Source organism: Chiroxiphia lanceolata, chromosome 6 (genome assembly GCF_009829145.1).
Source record: "Chiroxiphia lanceolata isolate bChiLan1 chromosome 6, bChiLan1.pri, whole genome shotgun sequence".
Classification (NCBI taxonomy): Eukaryota; Metazoa; Chordata; class Aves; order Passeriformes; family Pipridae; genus Chiroxiphia; species Chiroxiphia lanceolata.
Genome location: NC_045642.1, coordinates 61346025 through 61369569, shown reverse-complemented (window position 1 = coordinate 61369569; position 23545 = coordinate 61346025). Strand labels below are relative to the sequence as shown.

General features: G+C 52.1%; 1 protein-coding gene across 1 annotated transcript; it reads right to left on the bottom strand.

Annotated features, from left to right (window-relative positions):
• Positions 1-3671: 3671 nt before the first annotated feature.
• Positions 3672-11723, bottom strand: OTX2 (orthodenticle homeobox 2). The gene is made up of 5 exons (XM_032691043.1): positions 11613-11723; positions 11328-11419; positions 7560-7777; positions 7005-7156; positions 3672-5616 (listed from the first exon to the last, which is right to left on the bottom strand). Exons 3-5 carry the CDS (start codon positions 7654-7656, stop codon positions 4996-4998), a joined length of 870 nt encoding a protein of 289 aa, XP_032546934.1. The 5' UTR covers positions 7657-7777; positions 11328-11419; positions 11613-11723; the 3' UTR covers positions 3672-4995.
• Between the last annotated feature and the right edge of the window lie 11822 nt (positions 11724-23545).

The following is a 23545-nucleotide window of genomic DNA, read 5'->3' as shown; positions in this document are numbered from 1 at the left end:
TTGACTCTCAGAGCAGATTTTAACAGTTTGTGTGGGATTTATATATTTATCTATCTCTTCACCACCTCTTCTCCTCCTCACCATCACCTCTCTCTGCTCTGCCCCAGCACAGATACGCAGCAGCAGCAACAGCAGCAGGGAGACACCAGGCAGTCCCAGCAGCTGGAAATGGCATTTCTCCTTCCCTTCTGTCTTTTTCTGTCTTCTCTCTTTACCCTTCCCTTCCCTTCCTTTCCCTTCCCAAACCTTCCCAAACCTTCCCAAACCTTCCCAAACCTTCCCTTCCCAAACCTTCCCAAACCTTCCCAAACCTTCCCAAACCTTCCCAAACCTTCACTTCCCAAACGTTCCCTTCCCAAACCTTCCCTTCCCAAACCTTTCCCTTCCCCTTCCCTTTCCCCTTCCCCTTCCTCTTCCCCTTCCTTTTCCCCTTCCTCTTCCTCTCCCCCTTCCCCTTCCCTTTTCCTTTCCCTTTCCCCTTCCCTTTCCTCTTCCCCTTCTCTTTCCCCTTCCCTTTCCTCTTCCCCTTCTCTTTCCCTTTCCCCTTCCCCCTTCCTCTTCCCCTTTTCCCTTCCTTCCTTCCTTCCTTCCTTCCTCCCTCCACGTGCTGCATTCATGTGTACCTGTGCTGTATCTATGTGTTTGTGTGCTCTATCCATGTGTTTATGCACTACATCCATGTGTTTGTGTGCTCTATCCATGTTTTTGTGTGCTCTATCCATGTGTTTGTGTGCTGTATCCACGTGTGCCTCGGCCTGAGCATCTACAGGTACCCACAGTTCTGCACTATCCATGTCTATCCATGTCTATCCATGTGGAGGGGTCTCTGAGCCCTGCACACCCCTTGATCCCTGCACTCCACAGGGCTAGGAGTGGGGAGTGGAGGTGCCTCTTCCCAGATGAGAACCCCCAGCATGGGATTGGGCTGAGGGAGGTTCCCTGGGACCCTCTTTGGGGTTTGCCCCCTATCACTCCCAGCCCTGCATGGCTCCAGGGGCCTGGCCTCGCTTCTCCTTGGGAAATGGTGGACAGAGGTTGGGGGGCCCCTTCTGGGCTTCCCATTCTGCTATTAATCCCTAAAACTGGATGGGGTCCAGGACGCAAGCCAAGCCCAACCCATACCAGCCCTCCCAACCCTCAAACCCATATCCATGCCCAACCTTCCCAATCTCCTCTTTCTGGCCTTCCCAGACCCAAACTCAGCCCCTCCTAAACCTAAACCCACACCCAACCCTTCACCCTGTCCCTGCCACCCCCCCCCAAACCCCAGGTCAAGGCAGTGCCAGGGGTATGAGCGAGGATTTTGGGGGGTCCCTGTGCCCCTTCACCCAGCACCAGGTGGTGAAGCTCCACTGTGAGTCCCTAAATCCAGCTTTTTTTCAGCAACTCTCCCCTGTCTCCTTGGAAACTGGCAGTGCTCCCCGGCCCCAGGCTCCTCCTGGAAACGCAGCCACCCCAAAACTTGTCCCTGTTTTGGGGGTCCCTGAGCTGAGTGGGAGCAGAGGTGCCCTTGGTGAGGGCTGGTTACTGGGGACACACTGGGCAAGGTGGGCTGGTGCTGGCAGGGAGCAGGCAGGGATGCAGGCAGGGTGGACAGGCAAATGGAGGGGGAATCAGACAGGGAAGCAGAGCAGGAGCAGGAGGGGATCAGACAAGGAGCAGGCAGGGTGCAGACAGGGCGCAGGCAGAGCTGCCGGAGTCGGCATTCCAGGCAGCTCAGCCACAGCTGGGGTCAAGATTTCCCTCCTGTTTTTCTGCTTTTTCAATTTTGGGGATATTTTTCCCCCTCGGGTGGGAAATGTCACATTGCAGAACAGGTGGAGGATTTGCTTATATGTATATTTTGTAGAGCTGAGCAGGGCACCTCAAACCAAACCACCTCCTAATCAGCTCTTTGCCCCTAAATCCGGCTTTCCAACACTAAACTGGTGTGGTCTTTCCAGCTTTTCCCCCCAGTTTTATTGGATCCAGGATTGCCTACTGCAGCCTGAATTCAGAGGAAATTAATTCTACCAGGGAGATCCAAAACATTAAAAATGAAAAAGGAGTTAAAACACTTTACATAATATTTTGTGTTCGCCAGCTCACCTTGGGATTTTGCCCTTTGCCCACGCGTGTGCCCATTTAAATTGAAATCTGAAACAAACAGGTAGAGGAAACATGGAAAGTGCAAAAAGCCAGGAGAAATTCAGAGAAATTCCTGCCATGAATTGGCTTTTTCTGATAAAAATGAGCACTAGCCGGAGGAGCTCATCCCTGACAGACAGGGAAATACTCAGGAAAGAGAAGTAAAAGATAAAGATGGGAGAAGCGAAATATGAAAAGAGGTTTTAAAGAGGCTTCAAAATAATTAATAATCAAAACCTCAGGAAACAAAAAGCTTTTCTAGGCAGGTGGGACACTGTGCCCCAGTTCAACAAGGACTTGGTTTTTTCTTGAGCATATTTTGCTTGAATATGTTTTTTTGGGGGGAGAGGTAAACTTTGTTGGTTTGAAGCAAATCAGTGGAGAAATGAAACTTTCCACGCTGCTGCTTGGGAGATGCCGGCGGCATGGACGTGGCTGAGCTGTCCCTGTCAGCCCCAGCATCCCTGCCTTGTGCTTCCCAAACCTTTCCTGCATGTATCCTCCCAGTAAAATAAAAACAAAAGAGGAAATCACTGACTAAGAAGCACAGCATAAAAGCTCGACCAAATCCCAGAGCTGAAATATGCTTTTTTAAGGGCCGATCTTTGTTCGTGGAGGACACAAATATCGGTGCAGGAAGGAGTGGGTTTGCTGGTGCCCGTGGAGGGGAAGAACCCATTTGGGATGCTGGGACATGAAGCCAAAGAATGGCTGGAGAGGCACCATGATGGTGCCTCTCACCATCACCGTGCTCCCCAGTCCTGGCAGCACCAGTGGGATGATGGTGATCCCACGTCCGTGGCACCAGGTGACTCACAGGCAGGAGGGTGCTGGTGACAAGCCCTGGGGGACAGCAGGGGACAGGGAGTGGGGTGGTGCTGGTGGTGCTGAGGACTTTTCTCTGTGTCTCTCTCTCCCCTCTTTCCAGAGGTCTGTTTTCTCGCTGCGTTAAATCCAAAGCAAGTTCAGGGCTTCAGCGACGCACGTGGGAAGGAGAGAGGGAGGAAGAGGGAGAAGGACAGAGAAAGAGCCACCAAGATGCTTGGGAAGGGCCTGATCCTCAGAAGTGACTTAGATTTGTGAGATTGTAACTCAAACACTTGTCCCCCTCCTTCCCCAGCACCTTTGCTCAAGTGGTCCTGCCTGATCACTCCCGGGTTGCCCCTTCTTCTCCCTGGAAAGTTCAAGGCTCATCCCAGACACAACTGGGGACTTCATCTCCCAGGAGGCCACAGAGCAAACGCATCCCCTCCCTCCCCACAAAGAGATTTGGGAAAGCTGAGGTGGGGAAGGTGTATTTGATTATAAATAAATAAATAAATAAATAAATAAATAAATAAATAAATAAATAAATATGATCCCTCCTTGGTTTTGCTTCCTTCACCTCGGGCAGCTGCCAGCAAAACCCCCTTTGTCTCAGCCCTGCAGGAGCAGCAGGACCCCCCTGGACCCCCGTGCCTGGCTGCAAACAGGAAACCAGGAGCCAGCATTGCTCCTTCTCCGTCACTCGCCGGATGAGATTAAAACGGAAGACAACCATCAAGTGTGCTAGAACCATTTTAATATAATTATACATATCTGCCAAATCCAGGAAAAAAAGGTTTATGCATATATATCTTTTTTTTTTTTTTTTCAGTTAACATCTGCAAGCATAAACGACAACGAATTTCTCGGTTTGAATTCATCCAGGTCAGAGCAACTGCCCAAAGTCCTGTTGGATTTGACGGATACTGCCGGCGTGGCCAGCAGTTAAGGGAGCTCCAGAGGAGTTTAATGTCCTCAGGTTGGGGCATTTTCGGTCTTTCCTCTTTCATTCAGAGACAGTTTGTTGTAAAAAGTTTCAGTGCAGTTCACCTCGGGTGAAAGGCGATCGTGTTTTTTGTGTTTTTTCTTTTTTTTTTTTTGTTTTTTTTTGTTATTTTTTTTAAATATATATTTTTAATTATTTTTTTTAAAAGATGATAATAGGTAACTCAGTTGCTCTGAATTTTCACTTATAATTATAACCTATTTAAATCACAGCAGAACTCCCGCTGGTGCAGAGTTCATAGTTGCATACAATACAGGAGATCACAGTTTTGAAGTCTAGCACAGATTAAAAACCACAGATGTACCATTTATATAAGACACACACTGATTGTCTCTTAAAAACTACATATTGACTCCTTATGAACATTATCTTTTTTTTTTTTCTTAATCTTTAAATAAAGTAGTGCAGCTAGGACAATCAGTCACACAACCCACACAGCCCTGAACCAAGTTCTCCGGGTGCCAACTTGAGCAAGTTGGGCATGAAACAGTTGGATGAGCTCAAGAGAGAGAGAAAGAAAGAGGGAGGGAGAAAAAGAGAGATGTTGTCCATTCTGAATAGTTTAACCGAGGGTTGGCTAACACATTGGAAACCTCTGGATGAAGGATCATCTTTCCACGCACACACACAAAAAAAAAAGAAATAAAAACCTAGACTCTTTTTTTTTTTTTTTTTTTTTTTTTTTTAAAACTGGCCCGTAGGTGGGACGATCTCCCAACCTCTTCCAAACAAAGAAACCCAACAATTGCCTAAAACTAGAAAGAACACAGATGGGTCTGTCTGGTTTCTGCTCACTAGATGATCTGTCCGTTTAAGGCCTTCCTCCTCCGTTTTTCCTCTTTTATTATTCCTTTTCCAGAGCGTCTGAGCAGGAGATGAGTCTGAACGGGATCACACCAACACTGTCCCCCTCTTGTTGCTGTCATTTTTTTTGTTCGTTTGTTTGTCCGTGGAGTTATTTTTCTCTTTAATTTAACCAAGACCTGACTAAAACTGGAGCATGTTCAGCCCAGCCTGTTCGTTCTCGTCGCGATTTCTCTCGGTATCACAAAGGTTCTTCACAAAACCTGGAACTTCCATGACGATGTCTGGTCCTTATAATCCAAGCAGTCAGCATTGAAGTTTAACTTCCAGGAGGCGGTTTGGTCTTTATAATCCAAGCAATCGGTGGTGGAGTTAAAGCCCAAACTGGAGGCTCCATAGCCCTGGGTGGAGAGGGAGGCCGGAGACTGGTTGAGGTGGCTGGTGACCGCGTTGGCACCCATGGGACTCAGGGTGGCCCCCGGCCCAGGGAGCTGGTGGTGCATAGGGGTCAAGTAAGATCCACAGTCCATCCCTCCGAAATAGGAGGTCGATCCAGCGTATCCTTGGCTGTAGCCTGATGCCTGGGTGTAGGTCATAGGGTAGGATCTCTGCATGCAGGAGGAAGAGGTGGACAGGGGGTCTGAGAGCGGGGAGATGGACGCCGGGCTCCAGATGGATACGGGGGCACTGCTGCTGGAAATGGTGGGGACTGAGGTGCTGGAGGGGGGAGTGAACTGCCCGCTGGTCCCGCTCTCCGAACTCACTTCCCGGGCCGGTGAATTCTTCTTCTTCGCTGGCCGGACCTTGTTCTGGCCCCCGTTCTGCTGCTGCTGCTGCTGCTGCCGGCACTTGGCCCTGCGGTTCTTAAACCACACCTTGAGACACAGACACGGGGAGGGAGAGAGAAAAAGGCCGGTGTTAGGGATGCACAGGCAAACCCAAGGGTGGAAAGAGGTGGTGGCAGGGAGACCTTGCTGGGGAGAGGGACCTAAAAGTGCTCCCCAGCAGTGGAGGGTTGCAGGCTGCTGCAAAGGAAAAGCTCCGGGGCTCCCCCTCCCTGAGATCATTAGCAGTAATAACGAGTGGAAATCGCAAATCAAACTCCTTAATAAGGTCACTTTTGGGGGAGAGCCGGGGAGGGGGAGGGGGGAGCATTCCCTCTTTGCTGTTTGCCAGCCGGGGACCCCCAGGAATTGCCATTGAAGGCCTATTGAAGTCGAGCCCTTAATTAGAAACAATAGAACATCAGAAAGGGAGGGAACAATTAGTGAAACAGAGGTAGGGGTTGGGGAGGGGGGTAAAGATGTCTCATTTACCCTCCAAACAAGCTCTCTGTGCTCACCTGCTCAGCCAGAGTCGGCCTCTCAGCTCATCTCACCTTCTCTTAGCAGGGGCCAAGGGTGTTGTCTCTGGGGAGGTTTCGAGGGGAGAAGGATGGGGTTTGACTTGGGGGTATCCCAATCCCAGGCCGCCACACTCCACGGGGACATGGCACCACACAGCCTCGGGAAACCTCTCAAGGAGACAAGTGGGAGGGATGGCTTTGGAGATGCCTTGCCCCTGCTGCTGGGGTGTTCCAGACCCCTGATGGGGGCAGGACCCTCCTACCCTGCCAGCAGCACCTCCAAAACGCTGCCTGGATGGGGCCCCTGCAGGCTGCTTGCAGGGGAGGCACAGCCCAGCCCCAGGAGAGGGGTCCACCAAGGCAGGTCCTCTCTTATCAAAGTCCCTTCAAAGGGGGAGGAAGCCCCCAGCGTGTGCTAGTGCAAGCAGGGATCCCAGTCTGGCCCAGCTCTGGATATGTGGTGCTCCCTGGGGAAGGGGGCGGATCCTTTACGGTTTCCTCAGGGTTCCCAATATGCCTGCAGGACAGGCTGGGATTTGGTACCCGGGGCAAGGCTTGGTATAGAGTTTGAGAGTGCTGGGAAATCCTCAGAGAGGCCGAGGGGGCTGGGAGGGAGTGTGGAGGGCTCAGGAGCTGGAATCTGGAATGTATATGACACCCCCACAGTGCACAGGGAGGATGGGGGGAGGACACACTCCAGCCCTGGGGATGCAAATCACCACTCCATCCTACCCTTGCACCCCCCCCCACCTCTGAGCCTCTTTCATCCCACAGGGGCTTGATTTGACTCCAAGACTGACCCCATCCCCTGAATCAGCCCCCTCATTTCCCTGCCGGCCACAGGCCAGTCCAAATCCTCCACGCCGGTACAGAGTGGGGGGGTCAGGCAGGGCTCTCCGGGGCCACCCCGCTTCCTACCTGCACTCTCGACTCGGGCAGGTTGATCTTCAGGGCCACCTCCTCCCGCATGAAGATGTCGGGGTAGCGGGTCTTGGCGAAAAGAGCCTCCAGCACATCCAGCTGCGCCCGAGTGAAGGTCGTGCGCTCCCGCCGCTGCTTTCGGGGGGTGGCTGCGAACGGAGCCAGAGGCCCTGGCTGTCAGTCAGCGGCCCCTCAGACCCCTGTGTCCCCTCCAGCCCCCTCCCCAGAGGGGCACCCACATTCCCTGCCCTCTCCCGGGAGATCTGCACCCCAGTATCAGCCGCCGCCGTGCCGCAATCCCAACTCCCCATCTCCCTGGATGGGGGTTTGGAGCGTCTGTCCCCCATCTCCAGCAAGAGGCTCTCCTCTCTTTACAGCCCCTTTCCCAGATAAAAAGTTGGGGTTGAGGAAGAAGGGAGACAGAGGGACCCCACACCCTCACCCACCCAAGCCAGTGTGATCCCGGGACATGTTGTGCCTCCAAAATCCCAGCGGCTTCTCCTCCGTGGGAGCAAAAAGAGGTAGGGAAGAGGGAAGAAAAACGTGGCTTACCGGGATAACCGACGGACGGATGCAACAAATCCATGCCCGAGGTTGTGAGACTCAGGCCATTGACTGCATAAGGTGGTTGCTTAAGATAAGACATCATGCTAAAGTTGTGGCGGGGAGGAGAGTTGGCCGAAATCCGGGCGAGGGGGAGCCGGCCGAGCGCCCTGCCTGCCCCGGGCGGTGCCTGGGGGAGCCGTCGGGCGGGGGGGGCCGCCAGGTGCCTGCGCAGGAGGGAGAGGAGGGAGGAATGGAGGGATGAAGGGGGAGTCAGGCCAGCTCGCTGCCCCCCCAGACCCCCCCCGCCCCCCGGCTGGATCCCCGCCGCCGTCCCCCCGTCAATCCTCCCACTCGGAAAGCCGGACCCCAGCCGGATTTGGGAGAGCTGGGAGAGACTGACTAGATAAACGCATCTCTCCCCAAAAAGGGAGAAGAGGGGAGGGGGCACATCCCAGCCAGTAATTACTACCCGAACAAAACCCCCCCATGCCTTCAACTGCCCGCATTGTACGGCAGCCGGGGGCATTTGCATAGGATTCCCGGCCCGGCACCGGCTAATTGTCTCAAGCAAAACTTGATTGGGGCCATTGGCAGACACAAAGAACCCCTCGGCTAAATAAATAATGCAGATAACAAAGCCCAAGGGTGAGAAACAAAGAAACAATTCAAGAAACCTATCTCTCCACTAGTCTCTTGCAAGGACTTTAATTATCCCAGGTTTGGGCAACATTCAAATCTTCCCCCCCACTCCCCCTTTTCCCCTTCCCCCCGACGTTGCTGCATTTCAGAGCTCAAATGCCCGCTCGGGGAGAGTCAAACTTTTCTGCTCTCCCGCCACCAGTCCACGTCTGCAGTAATTTCCACCGGCCATTTGCACCTAATTAGTACTCCGGGTAATTAGATTTGGAGGCAAGTAACAGATTTATTAGGCTTTCAAGAAACTCTTGATGACGGAGCTGAAGCTAAACAAACACCTCGGTGGTGAGCGGCCCCGGGACGGCCCCGGCGGGCGAGTGGTTCCCTCGGTTCCTGCTCCAGCTTTCCCGGTCCCCGCTCGGGCTCTCCCGCTTCCCGCTCGCTGCCCCGACGGGACCGGGATCTCTGCAGCGGGGGGCGAGGGGAAACCCAAACACACACTCCGCCAAAAAATGGCCGACAAGGGTCCAGCCCGGGGCTCCTGAAAGGGTTAAGACTGTTTGCCCCGTGGAAAATATTTTTTAAAACCTTTTAGGGCGAAATCCCGCCCTTCCCTCCATTCCCCAGCGGCCGTCGGGGAAACGAACTCCAGCACAACTTTCTTCCCCAAAACACCCCAAAACTCCGTGTTTCGGCTGAGCCGCCGCCCCGGGAGGGCGAAGCGCTGCCCGTGGGGGGTCCTGCGGGACCTCCAGGACAGGGTGCACTCCCCGCCCGCGCCGTCGGTGCTGCTTTATCCGCAGCGCGGAGTTTCCCCTTTCCCCCTCGGGGCCGCGCTTTGCCCCGCACAAACGCGCTGCGCGGCGGATCCAGCGCGGGGTGAGCAGGGTAGGACCCCCCGGAGGAGGCCGAACAGGGACGATTACACCGAGGGGGGAGCCCCGCTCGCAGCTTCGGCCGCCGGTTCGTTCACCGCGCAAGATGAGCGGGAGAACCCAACGGGGGTTGCCGCCCGCTTGAAAACGGGCTAACAAAAATTTAAAGGAAAAAAAAAAAAAAAAAGCATAAAAGGACAGAAAAAGCGCCAACACCTCCTCCTCCAAAAAAAGCAAGCCCAAAGCTCCGCTCGGTTAAACTCGGCGGCATCCCGCCGAGGCGCCAGCCCGTCGCGGCCGCCCGCGGAGCCCCTCGGCCGCGGCCGCGCATCCCGGGGCCGCCCCGCAGCCCGCGGAGCAACGGCTCCGCTCCGCAATCTGTCACCTTTCCCCCTCCTCCTCCCCCCTCCCCGCTCCGCATAGATCCCGGCTACCAGTTGCTCTGCCCTCGCTCAATAATAATTACCCCGTCCGAGAATTAATTATAATAAATGTTTTCTTGATAAACTAACGAGATAATCCGGGCGGCACACGCTCCCTAATTACGGGCCACCGGCCCCGGCTCCGCTGCTCGCCCCGGTGATTAATGCGGGGCAGCGATCCGCGCCCGGGCGCGCAGCCTGCGCCCCTGCCCCCGGCAGCACTGCGGGGGGACGCGGGGGCCCGGGGGGCTCGGCCGGGGCGCGGAGCAGCGCGGAGGGGCTCCCGCGGACGGGAAGGGTGAAGGAGCCAAGGTAGAAAAGGGAATTTGTTGTCTTTTGTTTTGCAAACGGGAGCCGCGTTCCCTGCCCGCGCCGCGCTCTCCAACGAATTTCTGACATTTTTTTTAAAATTCTAATTTATATAAATTTTTTTCTTTTTTTTTTTTTTGGTAAATTCTAATTTTTTCCCCCCCTGGAAGGACGGTTCGGGGTGATATTTCCCAACGCGGGGATTTTCTCCCGAGGCGAAGGCGGTGGGGATGGACCCGTCACCGGTTCTGCTGAGCGGTATCCCCAGCGCTTCGCCCTCCGAACCTCCGCGCTGCTCCGCGGCCTCGGCCCCTCTCGGGGACCGGGAGCGGAGGAGCCGGGCTCGGCGGGCAGCCACCTCCGCCGCGGGGCCGTCTGACCCGTCTCTGCCTCCCAGCAGCACCCGGTCGCATTTTTTAACTGCTTTCCCCCCCTAACCCCCTTTTGAATGTTTTTTTTTTTAACTAAAGTTGCACCTTTTCTACATAAATAAATAATAAACCTCAACTTCTCTGAGCAGCCGAAATCGAAATAAATCTTAGCAGCGAAAGAGGTTTTTAGTTCTAAAGAAACTTGTGCCGGTGCACAAGCACTTTTCCCGACTTTCTCTTTGTCAGCGCGGTGCGATTCAGAGGAGAGAGGCCGGGGCGCGTTATTCCCGGCCGGTGTCTTTGGGAAGCGCTTTCCCACGGCATTAAAAAATTAAAATAAAATAAGAGAAGGGAGGTGGAAACCAGCTCCAGCCCCTCTCCGACCTGGATGCCATTCTCGCCATCCATTTCACCCACACCGAGTCGTGAATCTCCGGCCCCAAATGCCTTGAAGATTTCTCTCCCTGCGGTTTCCAGCCTGGTTCTCCGGGGCTATGAGTGCTCGGAAACACCTTTACAAAATCACTTTGCTGAGTCTCCACACCGCGAGGAAGAGGAGGAGGATGAAGGGGGTCTCAGGTAGAAACCCCACTCTCGGAGGGGAGAAATTTCTCCCCGGTTATTCCTAATTTTAAAAGTCCAGCTTGAGGTTCAGGAAATAACTACAGGCCAGAGGAACAGGCCGGGGGAAAAAAAAAATCATGTACCCGACGAAATCGCGGTGAAGCCGAGGAAAGAGCGGCTCCGAGCCCGACCCCCGCCCGCCCACGGGAGACAGCCCGGCCGCGGCCGCGGGGGGCGAGGGCGGCGGCGGCGGGGAGAGCCCCCGGCTCCCCGGCTTTGGCCTTTCGCCCTCTCCTCCAGCAGCTCGCGGTCCCCGCCGAGGACCGACCCGGGGCCGCCGGTTGTCCCCGACCCGGGGCCGCCACCGCCCGACCCGGCCCGGCCTCTCCCGGGCAGCGCCACATCTCCCGCGGGGACCCGCCTGCTCCCCGCTACCCGCACGGCGCACCCCCGCCGCACACAGGCGTGTTTAGTAGTAATAGTAATAATAATAAATGTTTAAAAAATATAATTATGATTTTAATTCCCCCTTTCCCTGCGTTCCTGCCCTCCTGGAGATGCCCCCGAGGAAGGATGGAGCCGGCGGGTCGGACTTACCTGCGAGCCTCGCCGGAGCCGCGGGCAGGGCTGGGGGGCGAAGGGGGAAAACCTGCTCCCGGATCCTCGCCAAATTCAGGGCTCGGGCTGAGCTGGGAGAGAAAGCACAAAGCGGGAGGTTAGAGAGCTCGCCGCATGCACATGCCCACGACATCGGGGGAAAGGGGGGGGGTGAGGGGGGGGAGAAAAATGTTTGAAAAAGGAGAATAAATGGGGGAAAAAAAGGGGAGGGGACGGTGCAGGAAAGGGATGTAGGGATGCTCGGGGTCTGGGCTCGGTACATACAGAGCTAGCCGGTGCTGGAGCTGGTCAAAGTGATTTTATTTTTAATAATAGTGGCAGGGTGCGTTGGAGCTGAAGGTCTCTACCTCTCTCGGGGAGCTTTGCTGAGAAAGCGCCTCTCTGGCAACTTTTTGACGCAAACTCTCCAACCAATGGCAGGGAGAGAGTGATTGACACATCTAAGCCAGGGGGAAAATAATAAAAACACACACAGGGGGAGGAAAAAACAGGCCGCTGCTGTACCGGGGGGACAATCCAGAGAGAAATAACAGCCACCGAAATGACACCAGAATATACATTAAAAGAACCTGCTCGGTTTAAAAATATACATTATGGAGCAGAGCAGATGAAGTCATTGTAAAAATTAATGTGATGGACAGCAGAGATGGAATTAGCGTATAGCCCGGGGAAGGAGGGGAAGGGGGGCCAGCAAAAAGCTGGGGGGTGGCTGTAATAATAACAACAAAAGATATTAAAATATATAAGTAAATATTTGTGAAGGGGGGACACGGAGCCTGCCAGGAGCCCTTGGCTGAGCAGGACGAAGCTGAGTGAGAGGAAACCTGTCTGTGCAAAGGGGAGAATCCCTCCCCGGCACAGAATGGGGTACCAGGGTGTCCCCAGTCCCGGGTCGCCCCGCCGATCGGCTGCACCCCAGTTCTACCTCCCACGGGCCAATTGTCCCCTGGAAGGAGGGAAATTGAGGCACCGGGGAGAGGACACAAATGAGTTTTAAACCGTATTTTTAAAGATGTATAGGGATGATGGTGTAGAATGGGACTTAGCGGCGCTGCCTTGAATTTGCAAATAGGGATGTGCACATGTTTTAATCGAAATAAATTGGGAGTAGTGAAGGGGTGAGAGTGAGGAGGGCCTGGGGGGTTCCCGGCGCCGGGTAGAGCCCGACCGGGCACACCGGGCACCGTGATATTCCCCTCGCACCTCCCGTCCCCACTCAACTTCTCCCGGCTCAAAGAACCCCGAAAATAAAGCTCTGGCAAAAGGCAGGAGGACGGAGGCGGCCGAGGTCGGAGGGAGGGAGCGCTCACACACTTTCCTCACTTGTGACAATGGGGGAAAAAACTGCAGCGGCTCGATCATTTTAACGGGGTGACCTATGTTAATGAAGTTATAGCAATTAATTCGCCTCTTTGTGGCTTTCTCCGAGCCTGGCTGCGTGCGATCCAACGTGGTTGTCCTTGGACTTTAGCGCTGGCGGTGCAACCCGGGCTGGCGGTTTGCAGGAGCAGGTTTGGGATGCTCGGGGCTGGGCTGGGCTGGGTGGTGTGGGTTGGTTTTGGGTTGGTTTTTTTTTTTTTTTTTCTTTTTCTTTTTCTTTTTTTTTTTTCCTTTCCTCCCAGAAGGGAGGAGGAAGGAGGCGGCAGAAGGGAAGGAGGGAGGGGAGAGGAGGGGAAATTAAACAAATAAACAAACAAACAAACAAAATACCCCCTCGCCCAGAACGGCCGCAGCCCTGCTCGCCGGAGCCGCTCCCACTTTGGTCGCTGGGTTGTAATTTTATTTTTTTTTTTTTTTTTTTAATTTTGCGAGGCCACTTCGTGGAAAGTTGGTACCCGGCGTACCCCTGGTTGGTACCCCGCGGCCCCCCGGGATTCCCGGCCCCTGCCCTTCTTGGAGCTGTGTTTTGATTTATTTTTCCCTCCCAGACCCACGAGACTTTTTGGGGGACTTTTCTGGGGTTTTATTTGTTTAGCTGAGTTTTTTATTTTATTTTTGGGGGGAGTGGGGGGGGTAGAGAGGGGCGGCTGCAGCCCCCATCTTTTTGCAGCAACCCCCGCCCTCTCTCAGCCCTTGCCCAGAGACCCGCGCCGGGCAAATCCTTCCCTCACCTCCCCGCATGTCGGCACGGCCACGCCACCCCTCAGCCTCTCCTTTAGCAGAGCACCAGGAATAAATATCCCGATTGAACCCTTCCCCCCCCCACTCCACCCCCTCCGCCTTTGCCATCGTCTCCCGCCCCCACATATTATTTAATAACCTTAATCCACCTCGGAAGAATGAGAGAGATAATTCGTCCCCGTGTATCCTGACCAGGAGGGTATTTTCGAAATCGATTAAAAATAAAAGGGAAAAAAATTAAAAAAAAAAAAAAAAAGAAAAGAAAAAGAGAAAACAAGAAAAAAGAAAAAAAAAGAAAGAAAGAAAGGGGTGTTTGGAGGCTGGAGGCAGCCGGGCTGTGGCAGGGGAGGGCTGAGCAAAGCAGAGAAATAAAATTCAGTGCCTGAAGAAAGTAGCTGGGAGAGCAGGATGGGAAGCACAGCCCAGCCGAGCTGCCAGCCCTGCCTGCAGCTGCCCGCGCTGCCTGGCCCTGGGCAGCGGGCAGGGAGAGCTGCTGCCCTGCCTGCAGTCTGCCAGAGGAGCAGGAGCATCCCAGCCTTTCCCTCTGCCCCCTCCAGCCCGAGGAGTTGGGAATAATTCCCGCGGCCAATAAAACAAGTGGCAGAGATGGACAGTGTTACTTAAATAAACAAGGGTCTCTTTAAAATTCTCATCCACTTCAGATGTCTAAAGTAAGATTGTGATGATTTTGTCACGGTTTGGTAAATTTACCCCTTTAAGAGGCTTTCATAAATCCCAGAACACACCTTCAGCCAGATTTGAATATAGATTTAGGTTTTAAAACCCAGAAGCTGGGAACACCGCTTTATCAAAGAGAATTTCCCTTTAGCTTAGCAATGTGTCGGAATGGCTCTTACAAAGATTGGATCTGAGAGGGGGAAAAAGGGGGAACCTTCTTTCCTGGAGCAATCCTGCACACACTTTGCAGCTGCCTCTGCCTTCAACCTTCTGCAGCTCCGGGAAAAGTTGCAAAAAAAATTTAATATGAATTGTTGCAGCTGTAGGATCTCGATTTTTTTTAAAAAATTACTATTTTTCAATGATTTTTTTTTAAACTTTCCAATCTCTTCTGGTCCATTTGGAAAGCGTGGCAGAGCAGGTACAGTCCCAGAGATCCAGACTAGCTGGGGCTAACGGGGAGTGAGTGGAGATGTGTGATTTTCTGCCCTCTAAGAACTTGGTGCTCAGAGAACCAAAATCTGCTTCTGGGATGAAAAGAAACTGTAACTTCTGCTTCTCAGTAAGTTCTCCAACTTTCCAATGCCAATCGGGTTATCAAAGCCATTTTCTCTCTCTGCATAGCTATCTTTCTTCTCTCCTCTCCTGTTTCACCCTCTTTGCTTTTCTTTCTGATTTAATTTCCGACTCTTCTGACTATCGCGACCGTTTCGCGAGTGGTTTTATTGCCGTGTGTTTCGCTCCCAGGGATGAGCGCGCTGAGCTGCTGCCCGCGTTTATTATGGCCAAGGGGTAGAAAAAAAAATAAGGAATAATTTATTCAGGTCGGGTGAAAGTTAAGGAAAGAAGGAAAAAAAAAAAAAAAAAGAAAAAGAAAAACCGACCCCAAAATGAACCGAATTATAATTTGTCATCTTTATATCTCTGATCGGCTCCGGAAAGCGATGCATGCTACGCGTTTTTAAGCTTTTCCCTCATCGGATTTGTGTCTAGTTAAAATATTCCAGACTTTCCTTGAAGTTTATCTGCAATTCAAGTGCCGGTTGGGGTTTATTTTAGTTTAGGGCTTGTTTGTTTGTTTGATTGCGGGTTTGTGGTTCGTGTTTTTTTTGGTTTTTTTGGGTTTTTTTAGTTTAGTTCGACACTCCCCCTCAACCCCAAAATCTCCCTTTCTGGGGGTGCAAAGACGTTGGTACAGCTGTGTCACTTCGAGAAAGGGTCAGATTCGTTTTAAAATGCCGGAATGCTAAAAAAAAAAAAAAAAAAAAAAGAAAAGAAAAAGAAAATTCTCCTTTTATTCCAAGTGTCTGGGAGGGGGATGGCGGAGCCGTCACATCTTTTGGAGAAGGAAAAAATAATAACAAAAATACATATATATTAAGGCAACAGTCTTGCCTAGATGAAAGCAAGTTTTAGAATTGGGATGGGGGGAGAGAGAGGAGGGGACGGTGGAGTTATTTAGGGGCGATCTGAGATTTGCCCAGCTCCTCTTGGAGCCAGACAAGTCCTAAAAACGTCACCCCGAGAGAAGAGAAAGTGAGGTCAGGGCTGGCACCTAAGGGAAGGTCTTCTGTGCAACGAGGCGAGGGGGAAATACCTCCCCCCCCCAAAAAAAAAAAAAAAAAAACCAACCCCAACTTTAAACAGAGAAATAAATGATTATTATTAAATAAATTAAAAAAGCATCTGGGGGAGGCTGTGCCGGGGAGGGGGGGGGAGGGCACACGCGTGGGGGTCGGTGCGGGGAGTCCCCCGGGGGTCGGTGCGGGAGGCTGGGACAGGGGTGTGTGTCCGTGTGTGCGAGTGTGTGTGTGTGTGTGTGTGTTGATGAAAGGCGCTAATACTGCCAGTTTACATAATTTTTCTCTCCAGGCCATGAAGTTACCTTGATGAGCAGCTTGCTGCAGCAATCAGATTATAGCTCCCAACCCAGATATTAAAATAACAGTTACAGTCCCGCATCCCGTGTGTTGGCAAACTTGGGAGAAATGAAGGGGTCGCGGGAGCGGGGGGGGGGGGGGGGGGGGAGAAAGAGCCAGAAAAGGGGTTTTGTAAGAAAGAAGAAAAGAAAACCGCGGAGAAGCTTTAAACTAGTCTTTCGTTTGTAACCTTTTACAACCTTTATTTCCCGTATATGAAAAGCTCCTTTTATTGAGACCCAGAAAGAACTTTTATTTTTTTTTTCCCTCCCCCCTTTGGATTTTTAATTAGAGCCCATCAATTGCAGCCATATATATAGGAATCGATATAAAGTAATCCGTGGAGATGGGCTAAGGTTTTAATCGAAAATCTTCTTTGCCATTCTTTGCAGATCTTCTTTAGCCGCTGGCTGGTGGAGAAACAAATGTTCATTAGAAAAATACCCCCCAGAACCCCCCAAAGCAGCTCCCCCCCACAACTAAACAAAGCCACAATGCAGAAAGCTTGTAAAAGATCCCAAGCCAACTGTTGTTACCATGTGAATAAGGAATTACTCTTATGCTTAACTTCATTCTCCCTTGCAGGCAGGTATTTTTCACGTTGGAAAGTTTAAAACTAGCTTCGAATAACACAGCTAATTTTTTTTCTGTCTTAAATTGTATCTGAGTAATGGTGTTTTGCGTGCGGGAAGGGTCTGGCTTGTGCCGCGAGTGTCTGTCTGTCTGTCCGGTAACAAAGATCCCACAAGTATAACACAGCAGTGAAATCCGGATCCCGTCCTCTTGCAGCTTCTCAGGCTCACAAATATCGCACTTTCTTTTATTCTTTTTTTTTTTTTTTTTTTTTTCTCCTTAGTGTCTGGCTTCTCCCCCCCTTTCTTATTTTTTTTTTCCCTTTTCTTTTCTTTTTCTGCAAGTGCTTTATATCATATAAAATTTAACTATTTGCTTCCCCGCCATGAAATATTTCTTTTCCTATATAAAAAGAAAGGAAGAAAAAAAAAAAATCCCAACTCCCCCCAACCACCCCCAACTCCCCCCTCAACCTTCCTCCTTTCTAAAGAACTAGGGCTGTTTTTCTCCAGGGGAAGGAGGGGGGGGGGGGGTGGAAGCTAAATATTAAACAATGCGGGCAGCTTCGGGTTTATTTTGGTAAATTAATTGTGAGACTATTCTGGCTCCTGTGTGTTTCTGCATGATTAAACTCTGCTATTTGTTCCCCAAAGCTCCACATTAGCAGAAAGTGCAAGTCTATTTTAAAGCATCATCCTCAGGTTTAATGTAAGCAAACTGGGCTGAGTGAAAAGTTTACCCGAGTAATTGCAGCTAAGAGTCCACTGTAGTTGTTTTAATCATTATTTTCTATCTGATAAGTGCGTTTTAAAGAATGGACCCCGCATTTTTTTTTTAATCTGAAGGAAGTGAATCTGGCCGTATTTGTACCCAAACCTCGCGTCTTATCCGTATGAAATTTCAATTTATTTAAAAGCCTGGTATTTAATACACGACACGGGCCACATTTAGTTTAGACAAACCCCCTCTTGTACTTTCTCCGTAATCACGCCTAATGAAAACGTGGGATTTTCCCATTATTAAAAAAAAAAAAAAAAAAAAAAAGTGAAAATATAATGCATCTTCATTAGGAAAATTGACTGCTGTGCTCAAGACAGTTCTTAATTGAAAAGGCAACCTATTTTAATGGTGTGGTTGAGGAGAAGATTACATACTTTATCCAAACACAAAGACAATTAATAATGAGGACCAGGCTGCTGCCATTAACTCTAATGTAGTTACATCAATGTCAATGGAAGTGCTCGTACCTGAGAGGTGCTGGGGGACGCGCCCGCGGCCCCGCCGCGCTGCCCGGCCGCGGCTCAGCCCCTCCACCGCCGCCAGCCTCGGGCATCGCCGCCCCGCTCCACCGGGAGACCCCGCCAGCATCGACCCCCGTCCGTATTGGGATTATTTTTATTGTTATTTTCAGTTTTAACGCCAGCGCGACCCCGAGAAGTTGTGCGAGTGCGGCTCGCCCTCGCCGCCTGCTTTAAAGGGACTTTTCAGAGCTGCCTAATTCAGGATATTTAAGCGCAGGACAATGCAGGGTGGTGGGAGCGCTTAAGCTGTAGTTTGCAAACGAATCCATGCCCCACAGCCAAGGGAAAAGTCCTGTGTCCCCCCCACCCCCCCCACCCCCCGCTCATTCCCGGCGCTGCCAAGCTCCAGCGTTCGCCCGAGCGACGCCTCCACTTCAGGCATTTATTTGGACTTTAAAAGTAATAAAAAAAAAGAAATTAAAATGAAACTTTCATCTGCTCGATGCGCCGATCAGGTGTGATTATGACGAGCGTTGCCTGTGGAGGGTTTGCCTGGAACTTTTTTTTTTCCCCCCTTCCCTTTCCCAGGAGGAGCGGATCGGTGGAGTCCCGCTCCCCCCGCCGGAGCCCCGCGCTGTTTGCGCGGCCGCGGAGCGAGGGAGGGAGAGAAGGGATGCGCGGAACCCTGCGCGTCTTCCCCCAACTTAAACAAAGTCCTGTTCAAAGCCCCTTTCCTCGGGACTGAAGTCGATTTGATAATTACGAATAAAATAATTAAACCAGAGCAGCGCGATTCCCCCCCTAAATAAATAAATAAATAAATAAATATCCGATAGTCGATCCCTCCCCCCCCTCCCAAAATTGCTCCCCCCGCCCAGCGCCGGCAACTTTTCAGCAGATCTTTGTCCCGCACAGGGCAAAGCCGCGCCGGTAAGCGGGGAGGGGAGGGGGGTGTCCCGGTTTCTCGGTTGGATTTATTTTGGGGGGGGTGAGCAGGATTCCCGGCCGGGGTCCCGCATCTCTGGTGCGGGAAGTGGGAAGAGGGGATGTCCCTCTTCTCAGCCGCCTCCCATGGGTGCAAATAGGCTTTTGGGGGTGTTTTGGTGGGTTTTGCGCTGGCGGCGCGGACAATGCGGGCGGGGGCGGCCCAGTGGGGCGGGATCCTGCGCCCCTCCCCGCGGCCTCGGGCCTAATCCCGGCCGGTCCCCCTCCGGCAGCTTTTAATCTCCGCCGGGGGGAGGAGGAGGAAGGGGAAGGTGGATGGGGAGGGTGGCGGGGACGGGGACGGTGCCCAGCGGCGTGGGCCGCCCGCCCCGGGCTCGGTCCCTCCCCGCCGCCAGCGCAGCTGCCGCCCCCCGTGCCGGGCACCGCGGGGAACCGGGGATGGGACGACAGCGCCCGGCATCCCCCACGGACGGACAGACAGACAGGCAGACGGACGGGCAGGGCTGTGCCCAGCATCCCCTCACAGACAGACAGGAGGACAGTACATTGCCCAGCATCCCCCCACAGACAGACAGACGGACTGTGGTCAGGATCCCCTCACAGATGGGCAGACTGACAGGGCTGTGCCCAGCATCCCCTCTCAGACAGACAGACGGATGGGGCTGTGTTCAGCATCCACTCACAGATGGGCAAACAGAGAGGGCTGTGCCCAGTGTCCCCCACAGACAGACAGACGGACAGGGCTGTGCGCAGCATCTCCTCACAGACAGACAGATGGACGGGTCATTGCCCATCATCCTTTCACAGACGAACAGGGCTGTGCCCAGCATCCTTTCACAGACAGACAGATGGACAGGTCATTGCCCAGCATCCTTTCACAGGTGGACAGGGTTGTACTCAGCATCTTCCACAGACAGACAGATGGGCAGACAGGGCTGTGCCCAGTGTCCCCATAGACAGAAAGGGCTGTGCCCAGCGCCCCTTCACACTGTGCCCAGTGTCCTTACAGATAGACAGGGCTGTCTTTGCCCAACACGCCCTTACAGACAGACATGCCCTCCCAGGCAGACAGACATGACAGTAGGATGGGCAAAGCAGAGCCCATGCAGCGCTCTCAGACAGACAGACAGATAGACACGGTGGTTGGACGGGCAGAGCAATGCCCATCCATCTCTCCCAGACAGACAGAGAGACACGGTGGTTGGACGGGCAGAGCAATGCCCATCCATCTCTCCCAGACAGACGGACAGACAGCTGTGGCCCCCCAGCCCACGCAGAAGAGAGTTGCTCAGGCTGGGGCCACCCTGGTGAGCAGAGCTGGGGGCAGCCCAGGTGGGGCCAGGCTAATCCCCAGGCAGACAGACAGACAGACAGACGGGGCTGTGCCCCCTCACCCCGCCTGGCAAGGGGGTGCCCCACTAAATCCCAGGCAGAGCAGGTGGAGCGTGGCTAATCCTCCGGCAGAGCCGGGCAGTGGTCGGTGCAGACAGGCAGGGCTGGCTCTGGCACAGCCGTGGGCTGGCCCAGGAACACCTGGTCATGTCCAACTGGTGTTGGACAAACAGCCCAACCATCCCCCAGCCGGGTTTCTGCTGGGAGAGGTGGAGTCTGACCAGGTCCCAAAGGCAGAGAGGAGTTAAGGGGTCCACGGCCATCACAGTGGGGGATTTTTTTACCTGTGGAAAAATACACTGATGCAATTTCCTTGCCTGTGCAGGCGGGGAGAGGCAGAGCGGTGGGGTCCCAACTGGCTGCGGCCTTTAGGAGCTACCCTGACATCCACAATCGGAGATAAAAAGAAAGTTCCTGCTGGTTCCCTTCCAGACAAATGAGCCTGGCCGGGTCTCTTTGCTCTTTAGCAGCATCTGCCCACCCTCTGCACCTGATTTCTTGCAGGAGCCTTTCATCTCCCTCCCCTGCCTGCTCCCGGAGCCCCGGCTGATCTGCCCGAGGGCTTAATGGTTCGGGAGGATGTGAGTCCCCCGGGACGGTGCTGTGCCCACCTCCCTCTTCTCATCATCCCTCGCCGGAGCACTTCTCCTCCCGCAGCTCCCCCTCTCCCGCGCCTACTCAATGGCTGCTTGCAAAGGGATTTTTGACGGGAGGAGAGGAATTTCTGGAGCTTTCATATTCTTGTCTGGAGACGGTCGTGCTAAGGGCTGTCACTTTGTTTCTCTAAAGTAAAGGGGACGTTAATGACGCTCTGGTTTGTGCCTCTGTCTAAAAAGCAGGAACGTGAACCAGATGCAGCAGGATTTTCTGTGGAAGTGTATCTGCCTTCTGCGTTTGTTTTCACGCTGGTGGTGGAGGTAAATCTGGTATCAACAGGTTGTTGAAAAGGAAAAAACCCTCCTGTGATAAGCACCAAGATGAGGTCCTTTGGCTGGAGGTTTCTGGAGAAAATGGTTGCCTTTTGGGTGGAATTTTTGCTGTTTCTTGGCTGTGTCCTGTCCCCACACACTACAGTGGCCCAGGGCTCAAATCAGTTGCCTGCATGTGGTTGCCAGGAGCATCCAAGATGCCCTCGAATCCCTGAGATCCCCCCACAGCACTGGTGGGTCTGGTAGAGGACTGGCAGGAGATCTGTGCCCCTCTGGCTGAGCAGCTGGGACACCCAGGGACATCTCAGGTGACACTGGACACTTGTATTTAGGCAACAAAGCCACATTTAGAGTCTGAGCTGCTCTAACCTGTGATGGTCAGTTCTTCAGGTCATTTCTGGTACAAGGTGACACCTCTGTCACAGCTTTTTGGATCTCCAGCTGAAATGCAGGAGCATGTACATAACACAGCCCGGCCCAGATATTTTCCTGTGCTCACTGTCCATCTCTCAGTGCCTCATTTAGGTGGACCAGCCAGGATGTGGCACCTTGATTGACACGGCAAGAGGGGTCTGAGTTCAGGAGGTGCCGACAACCCAATTAATGAGACCAAAATCCTTCCAAGGTCTCTTAGTTTGGCCACCTGAAGTGTATTCTTGCTTGTTGCTGTCTGCCCAGGGAGTATTTTGGATGTATATGGATGATTTGGAGAATATTCTCCAAACCCCGAGGTTCTCTCCCTGTGTGCAAACCCAGAGCCATCAGGAGGAGGTGCAGATAATATAACATAAAATATGCTGAGAGTGGATTTGCAGCTTGCTGTGGCAAGGATGAGTGAGAGCAGGGCTGGCTGCTGGTGTTCATTTGAGGAGGAGATCCAGGGCCAACACTCTGGCTCGTCTTTCTGCTCCAGTTCTTTGGGATCCAGGGCTGGTGCAAAGGCAATATTGTGTGGGAGAGGGGAAAGGGCAGAAACCAGCTCTTCAGCCCTGCCTGAGGCTGGGAGGAGGAGGATGGAGCAGTGATGGGCCTGGCACATGTGGGGGTATGTGCAGGAGGATGGAGATGGCTGGGGCATGAATATCCAGCTGGGATTCACTGTGACATGTGGCTCTTCCCTGTATTGTTTTTGAGGAAGAGGAGAGTACATATCTGAGACAAGATTGTAGCAAGGGGGTCGGCCTCTGCTCCCAGACAACAAGGGACAGGATGAGAGGAAACAGCCCCAGGAGAGGTTCAGGCTAGACATCAGGAGGAATTTCTTCGTGGAAAGGGTTGTCAAGCACTGGAACAAGCTGACCAGGGAGGTGGTGGAGCCACCATCCCTGGAGGTGTTCAAGAAATGACTGGACATGGCAATTATTCTATGGTTTAGTTGACAAGGAGGGGATTGGTCACAGGCTGGACTCGATGGTCTCGGAGGTGTTTTCCAGCCTTAATGATTTCCAAACTTAATGATTCCGTGATTCTTATATTTTCACTTCATCAGTTCATGCTCTTATCTCTAGTGGAATGTAGGAAAGGAGCAACTTCTGCCCCAATTTGGTTCTTGTAATACTTTGCTTTTAGACCCAACATATTTTTCTCGTATCATACTTTGCTTTTGGACTGCCTATAGGATTTTGGACCACTGCTCTAGGATTCCTACCTGAGCATGGAGCTGAGAGTAGCTTTCTATAGCTCCATAATTAGGTCATTTGCTGTGATTTAGTCTAGAGAGTCCATAAATCCACGTGTGTGATATATGATGAGAAATTTGGAATAAGCTGCCGTGTGACTTTAGTCTGTGTAGCACAGACAGCCACAGACTATGTCAGCAATTTAAATATTTTATTGAAATGCAACTTTCCAACATTTTTTGACTTGAGTGTTATCAAGAAATGCAAATTATAGTATAATAGTATAACAATGTAATTGCTCAATTCCCCTTAACTCACTGAAGTTCTTTATTGAAGGAACAGTACAAAAGGAAGAAGGTCAATTCCTTTCTCATAACTAAGGACTTTTAAACCTTTCTAAAGTGCATTTTTAATAAAATATTTTATTTTCATTCTATCCTCTTGCACTGTAGATAGTTTCAGCCCCTGTGCTTGGATTAATTGTTACAGGAGTTATTATATAAAGCCTATTAGATGAAAAAAGAACTAATATAAACACCACTGGCTGTATTTTACACTCAACTTGACATGCAAAAAAGCTTTCCAATGTGAGATATATTAACTATTATTGATTAAACACTGGGACTTTTAACACTCCAGATTTTTGGTGTTCACTAAGATCACAAATATGAGTCCATTTACTTAAGTAAATAGGTGTCCAAGGTGTTTCTCAGAAAGATAAGCTCATTTTACAGCCCAAGTGGGCACTTATTTTGAGGAAAAAATATTTTTTAGAGAAAT

What these genes read in the sequence shown, in the direction of transcription:
- OTX2 (XM_032691043.1), bottom strand. Translation starts at nt 7,656, where the DNA reads ATGATGTCTTATCTTAAGCAACCACCTTATGCAGTCAATGGCCTGAGT. An exon ending in TCCGTCCGTCGGTTATCCCG is followed by an intron (nt 7,157 to 7,559) that starts GTAAGCCACGTT and finishes CTCCGTTCGCAG; the next exon opens with CCACCCCCCGAAAGCAGCGG. An exon ending in TGCCCGAGTCGAGAGTGCAG is followed by an intron (nt 5,617 to 7,004) that starts GTAGGAAGCGGG and finishes CTGTGTCTCAAG; the next exon opens with GTGTGGTTTAAGAACCGCAG.